Source organism: Coffea eugenioides, chromosome 5 (genome assembly GCF_003713205.1).
Source record: "Coffea eugenioides isolate CCC68of chromosome 5, Ceug_1.0, whole genome shotgun sequence".
Classification (NCBI taxonomy): Eukaryota; Viridiplantae; Streptophyta; class Magnoliopsida; order Gentianales; family Rubiaceae; genus Coffea; species Coffea eugenioides.
Genome location: NC_040039.1, coordinates 24,710,610 through 24,718,290, shown reverse-complemented (window position 1 = coordinate 24,718,290; position 7,681 = coordinate 24,710,610). Strand labels below are relative to the sequence as shown.

At 39.2% G+C, this 7,681-nt stretch overlaps 3 protein-coding genes across 3 annotated transcripts; 2 read left to right on the top strand and 1 right to left on the bottom strand.

Moving 5' to 3' along the window:
* The first annotated feature begins 699 nt into the window (after window positions 1-699).
* LOC113771280 (glycine-rich cell wall structural protein-like) lies at window positions 700-1,047 on the top strand. Its single transcript, XM_027315880.1, has one exon. It carries the CDS (start codon window positions 700-702, stop codon window positions 1,045-1,047), a length of 348 nt encoding a protein of 115 aa, XP_027171681.1.
* A 1,043-nt stretch (window positions 1,048-2,090) lies between these two features.
* LOC113770757 (thymidine kinase a-like) lies at window positions 2,091-3,870 on the top strand. The gene is made up of 4 exons (XM_027315334.1): window positions 2,091-2,334; window positions 2,836-2,980; window positions 3,165-3,286; window positions 3,395-3,870. The coding sequence occupies exons 1-4, from the start codon at window positions 2,147-2,149 to the stop codon at window positions 3,660-3,662; spliced, it is 723 nt and encodes a 240-aa protein (XP_027171135.1). The 5' UTR covers window positions 2,091-2,146; the 3' UTR covers window positions 3,663-3,870.
* On the bottom strand, window positions 3,810-7,343 carry LOC113771279 (BTB/POZ domain-containing protein At5g48130). The gene is made up of 6 exons (XM_027315879.1): window positions 7,246-7,343; window positions 7,098-7,167; window positions 5,760-6,902; window positions 4,871-5,608; window positions 4,222-4,354; window positions 3,810-3,940 (listed from the first exon to the last, which is right to left on the bottom strand). The coding sequence occupies exons 1-6, from the start codon at window positions 7,341-7,343 to the stop codon at window positions 3,810-3,812; spliced, it is 2,313 nt and encodes a 770-aa protein (XP_027171680.1).
* Window positions 7,344-7,681: the final 338 nt, after the last annotated feature.

The window sequence follows — 7,681 nt, the reverse complement described above, 5'->3', positions numbered from 1 at the left end:
AGTATATTTTGTGAAATGTAGCCTAGTTATAGTGGGTAGTTCATGTTTAAGCCTAAATTTTAAATCAGGAAAATTAACTCAAGTTAAATTTTACGCCTTTGGTTATCAATTTTATTGTTTTGCTTTTGCTAGAAATTCCTTGTTTAGATTGTGATTTTTTGGAGAAAAAATTTTATGTTTTTCATGAATATTCCTTCCATATGATTTTCATATCTTAAAAAACTGCTATAGTAAGGGGTGTTTGGAACCCAAGTTTTTGAGCAAGTTTGTTTGCTACTAGTTTTTATACAACTTTTGCTACAGGAACCCAAAAAACTTCCAAAAAACTCACACGGTCCCCTTGTTAAACTTTGAGCAAAACGATGTCGTTTTGCCGCATCTTGTTTTGAAACTCCAAAACACTTTGCCAGACAGAAGCGGTGCCCTGTACACTTGGACTGTTCGTCGTTTTTGAGCTCACAGAAGCGGTGTCCTAGATAGCGCCGAGGAGGGGGATTTTTCCAGATTGCAGGAAGGGGGAGAAGAGGGGAAGACTGAAAATTGCAAAAAAAAAAATAAAATTGACTGGCTTGTGGAAGAGGTGTGCCTTGACTGCCGGGCGAGGGAAGAGGGAGGGGGAAGGGCAAGGGGAGGAGAAGGGGAAAGGGAGGAGAGGGGTGGCGGGAGGTGGCATTGGAGGAGGTGCTGCTGAAGGAGCCGATGGTGGTGTTGGAGTTGGAGGAGGTGCAGGTAGTGGGTGATGCTGGTGGTGGCGTTGGAGGAGGTGCTGGTGGAGGAGCAGGTGGTGGTGCAGGAGGTGGGGCTGGTGGTGGAGTTGGAGGTGGAGCAGGCGGGAGAGTAGGAGGAGGAGCTGGTGGAGGCATTGGTGGTGGTGCCGGAGGTGGAGCAGGTGGAGGTGTGGGAGGAGGCGCTGGAGGAGGCCTTGGCGGAGGTGTTGGAGGTGGGGCTGGTGGCGGAGTAGGGGGTGGAGCAGGCTGCTGGGCGAGGCTGCGTTGCTGCGTTGTTGCTGTGTCTGCGTTGCTGCTGGGACGAAGAAGAAGAAGATAGGAAAGAAAAGAAAAACTTCTACAAAATTTTTTCAAAAACTTCTACAGTGCACTACAGTAAAGTTTTAGACAAACTCCCAAAAAACTCAGATTCCAAACAGGCCCGTAATTTTTCCTCAAAAACTCTCCAAAATAATTTCAGAAACCTCCCCTAAGATTTTTAACAAACAATTTCACTAAGCTCCCTCGAGATATTAAAAATTACACTTACCATCCTTGATTTGACACTTTTAGTAACCAAACCTTAAAATAGGGTCAAAATTTTAATGAATACCCTAAAATTTCCTCATCTAATAAAGTTTAATTTATTTTTCTAAACAATTGTATAGTAATTTTGTACAATTACAAAGGAATGAGTGTCAAGATTTTTATGCCCACTTCTTGTTTGATAATCAATTACAATGACAAATCTCATTAGGATAGGTTACTTTTAATGGGTTTGTTTGGATAGCAAATTATTCCAAATAATATTTCGCTTGCATCATAAACACATTTTCCAACCTATCTTTTTATATTTTCAACCACCTTTTTATCTCACATACATTATATCACAAAAAGTGCTACAGTAATTATTTCAAATAATATTCTATCCAAACAAAATTATCGTTTTAAATGGACAATATAGGTAGGCGTAAATTTTGAAATATTAAGAGTGTTAAGCGAAATTATCAGAAATCTCAAGGAAGGTTTTTCAAATTATCCCAAGAAAATGCAATCCCAAACAGGTCTTTCCTTGCTTATGGACTTAACTGCAAATTCGGAGCAAACCAGGGCAACACCAGAATTATCACAGGAATTAATCAAACAGTGGCCACGTGTCCAAAAGAGACCGCTCCCTTTGCCTGTGCTTTTCCCTCCAAAGTCCAAACTGCCGAAACGCCAAATCCCCAAAAGGCAAAAACAAACAAACAAACTGCCTTCTCTTCCCTCCATAAATTCAAACGCTGAAAAATTCAAACCCCAAACAAACGTCCCTCGTACGCTTTTCTCCTTCTCTGTATAAATCCTCTGACGTTTCTCTTCCCTTCTACCCCATCTATCCACCAACTCTCCCATTTTAAAGTTTTCTTAGTATCCTTTTTCTTTTTGTCCCGTTGAAAATGATGTCTTCTTCCTTTGTTAAAAGCTCAGTTTCTTTGAACTTAAGCTCGATGTCTACTGATGCCGCGGATCAGATGGGATCCGCTAATCAGCCCTCCGGGGAGATCCACGTCATCATCGGGCCCATGTTTGCAGGCAAGACCACCTCTTTACTTCGCCGTGTCAAATTGGAATCCGACAGTGGCAGGTAATTTGTTAGAAACAAATTTTTTTCCATGTTTTCATCCTTGATTTTTCTTTATAATTTCTGGCTGATTGTGATGTTGTTGATTTTTAATTTATTTTATTTTTTAGCTCGTAAGATTGGAAATATCATCTCAGTTTCTTTAAAACTACGAAATTTTATGAATAATTCATCCAATATGACGATTTTACATAGCCAGGTACAACATACGCTGAACTAGGTACAAGTATTAATTGCCATATCCATGGCCGTGCAGTAAAAAGCTGTTGTGATGCTTTTCTTTTCTATTCTTTTCTTTTTCTTAATTTTTGAGCATAAAGATTGGACATGGAATCCCGGTTTTCTGGAACTTCAAGAATTTTGAGAAAAAAAATTGAAGTTACTTGGATACAACATCTGATTCAAAATGTACAACTGTTACATGCCCTGCACTCCACGAGTTTCACTTTTTGCGCTCTGACTAAATGAATTTCGTTGATTAATTAATGGAATATTCGTGAGCAGAAGTGTTGCCATGATAAAGTCAAGCAAGGACACAAGATATGCCACAGATGCAGTGGTGACCCATGATGGGGTGAAGTTCCCCTGTTGGTCAATGCCAGATCTTTCATCCTTTAAGCAGAAAATTGGAGTTGATGCCTACGAAAAGGTATTTCAATTGTAATCCCTTGTGCGTTTGGATTGATTTGCTGACTAATCTTGTAAAATCTTAAGAGTTGTATGTCAACCATAGAAACAGGCACTTCGTTTTTGATCATGATGTAAAAGGGTAATGGTTATCTGTGTTTAATTTAATATATTTGTTGATACTAATTAGTTTCGTATGTTGATAGTTGGATGTGATTGGCATTGATGAAGCTCAATTCTTTGATGACCTGTATGATTTCTGCTGTGAGGCTGCTGATCTTGATGGGAAAATTGTAGTAGTTGCTGGCCTGGATGGAGACTATTTGAGGTATTTTTCAGTTCGTGATTGATCTGGTCTGTTGTTTGATCAAGTAGTTTTGTATGATTCAAAAAGATATTCTGTATTGGTAATGTTGGAATTTGTACTTTCTCATAGGAGGAGTTTTGGCTCAGTTCTTGAAGTGGTACCACTTGCTGACACGATAACCAAGTTGACTGCACGATGTGAGCTCTGCAGGAAAAGGGCTTTCTTTACATTGAGGAAGACTGAGGAGATCAAGACAGAGCTAATAGGCGGTGCAGATGTTTATATGCCTGTTTGCCGCCAACACTATGTAAATTTACACGTGGAAGCTGCAAGATCAGTCTTGAAACCTCACAATGTTCAAGCCAATGAGAGCCTTGATAAAGCTGTGGTTGTTTAGTTCCATCTGTGGATGATATTGTGACTGATTGTTTGGGCTTTCTGTCTATTTCAATCAATTCTGTATGGCTAAGTTTGACACTTGAGACTTCCTACTTTTGGAGCCCTTTTGAATTATGTATATACAAGCTTGCTTGTAACAGGAGTACTAGTAACTCTTTTCTATGCCAACAAGAATGTCAAAAGCAGATGTATGCTTTTTCAGTTTACTCTGTAGAATGGAAACTGGTCTGCTACCATCTGTTAATATCTCCATGCTTATCTGAATTTGCTTAATTGCTGCAGAATGAATATTATTGTAGTTCTAATGATTACATCTTTGAAAATTTGTTCCAGACTGGTTTCTTTTCTGTGTTACCTTAGTAGGGATCTCTTTGTGCCTTATTGCCCCTCTTCTTTCCAGTTGTTGCTACGATAATACACCCTTATCTGGAGCTCTGATGCTGAACTTGAGAAGAAACAAGATAGTAATATCATGCTATCCTTTCAGGCTTGATTCAATAGGAAATGAAATGGAGAGGTCTGACAACTAAAGAGAGACATATATCCTTAATACTGACTGTGTAAAAGATTTAACAAGATAGTAACACAATCATGCCATCTTTCCAGGCTTGATTCACTGGGGAACAAATTGGAGAGCTCTGACAAGTAAAGAGCAATATTTCCTTCATACCATCTTTGCTTGTGAAAGGTCTAAATAAATAAGATAAGGGACAGAACTCAGAATTAGAGGCAAATGCATAAAAAGAATCATGTAAATCATTTCTAGCCTACACTTTAATGTAAGGAAGTTTATCTTCTTTCTTCAATGGTCTCAAGTTCTTTTTCTTTTTTTCTTTCATAAAGTTCGAAACAAGATATTATCACAAGTACAACAAGCGTCTGCAGGTAATTAAAGGCCTTTCAATAATAGCCCTTCAATTTCCTATTGCCTTGTGTTTGAGTTAAGTCTCTGAAAGCTCTGATCAAATTGTTGGCTTCTCAATTCTTGAGTGGCATGCATTTTGTAGGTACACTATCAGCCGCATCAAATATTTTATCAGTGCAAATGCCTGCAGGAAGTAGTTGGCCGTATCTGTATACTGACTTGACTCAGTTCTTGATATGCTTAGTCCAAAACATCCATTTTGATAGACATCATGCGCACCCTATTATGTATGAGAAATCCCTTTTGGATGATTTTTCACATTTTTAATTGATAGTACATACTACAGTGCTGGTAACTACACTAGATTTGCCTGTAGTCGTACTAGGCTTTCGTTTTGCTTTTCCCCTTCCAAACATACTAATCCTGTGGAAAATTTTAAGCAACTTACTAGCATATTTTCTCTGGGATGCAAGATTCACATTTCCAATGCAAGCAGTCACCTGCCCAACGGCATTTTTCTTCTTGCTCATTGATCTTCCCTCGAATCCATATGGTCTTGCAGTCCGGAGCCGTCCTGAAAGTGGTTCTGTGTGCGCTTGAGGTGGTTCCCTTTTCTTTGAAATATTTTGCACTTTAAGCGCTCTCTTCAAAGAGATTAGTTCTTGCTCAAGATTTTGGATTCTGAAGCTTGTAGATTCATAATCCTTCCATGAGATTTCATTCTCTATGTCTGGCCTTTGCATTGCTTTGTCTTTCTGCAATAAGAAGCTCAGTTTGCAGCCTCCCTCACGTCCATCCATGTCTGGGCTTTCTCCTAAGTTCTGGCTTTTGGAATTAGCATACCTCGAGCTTGAGATGCTTCCTGATAATTCATTACAATGGGTGTACCTGAATGAATCTGAACATTCTTTAAAAGCTTGCTGTGTATTTAGTTGCTGAACAAATAGTGCCTGAACAATAAGTCGCAGTGGCATCAGTTCATTTTGAACTGCTTCAATGCACATTTCCTGTGACAGTTTCTGGCAATTCAGGTATTTGCAGACAAAACCTCTCTCTTCTTGTGATAAATCTGGATGTGCCTGCAAAGACAAACACACAATTAGGACAAATGTGATCTCATAGTTGAAGAATTTCATAGTGTTTACCATTCAAGTGATCTAATTATTAGTTGCGGTTGCAGTCTCTTTAGCATCAAAGTACGAGACTTGGAATAAATAATTTAGTGCTCACCTCGAGGAAGGTTTTCAGAGCTCTGTACAGATGATCATGGTTTTGCCTGCTGTACATCGGCAAGGTTTCAATGAGATCCATGAATCTTTTGGAATCCAGTCGTAAATCAGTAGCTACCTGTGACAGATACATATCCCATAATTCTGCAACAATGACATTGCTTGAAGGAGTATGGCATGGCCCCATGTAAGATGAAACATATGTTGAAAATATCTGTTCCATAACAGCCAACTCTTTGGAGCAAGAAATGGAATCTGTCTTACTCTTGGGTCGGAGAAAATCCTCCACCTGAGCAAAGTGTAACATACATACAATTTGCTGCTGCAGTTTTTCCCTACTGTCATCCCTCAATTCAAGTTGGAGAGCTTGCGATAGCAAAGAGAAGTAAAATCCAACAGGAATTCCTTTACTAGCCTTCTCTTCGATTGGTAGCATGTCAACAATTCCTTGTAGGATATGTGAGAGTTTGCTCTTGAAATCATCATCTACATCATCATCATGACTTTCATGCCTCTTCATCTTTGCAGAGAGGATCCATTTGTTAGCATAGAAAAGTATTATAGGGCAGACATATTTTTCTTTCATTCCTTGCCTTCTCAATGATCCTATTATCCTCTTGAAGAAAGAAAATGGCAGCGCAATAAGGTCATTAATCCACAAATCTTGCCTTACTATCTCCTTAACAGTTTCACAGCTCCATGGTTGACTAGCCAAAGCCTCCAATGTCACAATTGGTTTCTCTCGCCTCCTCTCAGGGTCAAGAATCTCCATGCAAGCCATGAATGCAAGAGACTCGATGCAACGGCTCACAATCAGCAACTCTTCAGCCCAAGGTAACAACTTTTGGCACTTCTGGAGAACAATTAAAGTATCATCCCAGCTTTGCAAGACAACCTGGTTCAAGTATATGTCAAAACGCTCACAAAGGTTGCCAGAACTGTACTCCTCAGTCATTTCAAGAAACTCAGCTGCACAACGCAGGCCTGCCACATTGAAAGGGTCAACCATAGTAGAGGATCCATAGATGAAGAGGGCTATCATCTCGAAGGTATCTGCTCCACCGGGAAAATTTTGTGGCAGCTCAATCTCATTTGATTCATTCAATCTTCCCTTGAAGTATCCACTCTTTGAGAAAAGAGGACGCTGCCATGCCAAAGGGAATAGAAGAAATGAGTTCCAAATTCCGATGGCTACATATTGTAAACATATACACTAGATAGAAAAGTCATCAAATCACCACGAGAATAAAAAATGGAGTATCCTACTAAGAATTCAATGAAATTTTTTCTGGGGTTCACTGATTGTTTCCTCATGGAACCGGAGTTTTTTTCTGCTTACCTTGTGCAGGTTAAAGGTTCTGTTAGCAACACGAACACGAACAGAAAGAGGTAAACCAGTCTCTTGGCTCCTAAGATGACAAACAAAAAAATCAGTTGAGACTCTTTATAGATGAAAACAATCAGCTTATCTACTGATTATATCTTACCATGACATAATTTTGATCTTCAGCAAAGCACTGACATTTGGAGATGACAGAGGACTGGAAAGGACTAAACTACCTTTTGGACTTGCAATGTTTTCCATCAGTTCTGCTCATGTAAACAGAATCGAAAAAATTAGCTAGTAGACAAATTGGAAGTGGAGACTATACTCATTACGTGGAAGAATTATGATACATCTCTATGCTTCTATATCTCCATGGAAAAATGGCTTGAACCCGATCTCTAGAATCCGTAGAATAATAAATTGTTACAACTTCTAGAATCCAGAAAATCTGTGAAGAGAATGAGAATGAATCCAAAGAAAGAGGTGGCTTAGTCACTTTTACACACTAACTGATGTTATGTTATTATATCTTAGTATACCTTAGTCAAAGTCTTGTGCACACGAGTGGGTTCACAATCCTAATTTTAAGGCTTCAA

Bases quoted from the DNA above. Each gene is read 5' to 3' on its own strand.
- LOC113770757 (XM_027315334.1), top strand. From the start codon at position 2,147: ATGATGTCTTCTTCCTTTGTTAAAAGCTCAGTTTCTTTGAACTTAAGC. The intron at 2,981-3,164 runs GTATTTCAATTG...GTATGTTGATAG, and splicing joins GAGTTGATGCCTACGAAAAG to TTGGATGTGATTGGCATTGA. The intron at 3,287-3,394 runs GTATTTTTCAGT...ACTTTCTCATAG, and splicing joins CTGGATGGAGACTATTTGAG to GAGGAGTTTTGGCTCAGTTC.
- LOC113771280 (XM_027315880.1), top strand. From the start codon at position 700: ATGGTGGTGTTGGAGTTGGAGGAGGTGCAGGTAGTGGGTGATGCTGGT.
- LOC113771279 (XM_027315879.1), bottom strand. From the start codon at position 7,343: ATGGAAAACATTGCAAGTCCAAAAGGTAGTTTAGTCCTTTCCAGTCCT. The intron at 6,903-7,097 runs GTAAGCAGAAAA...TTGGCATGGCAG, and splicing joins GAACCTTTAACCTGCACAAG to CGTCCTCTTTTCTCAAAGAG. The intron at 5,609-5,759 runs GTGAGCACTAAA...TTGTCTTTGCAG, and splicing joins CTCTGAAAACCTTCCTCGAG to GCACATCCAGATTTATCACA.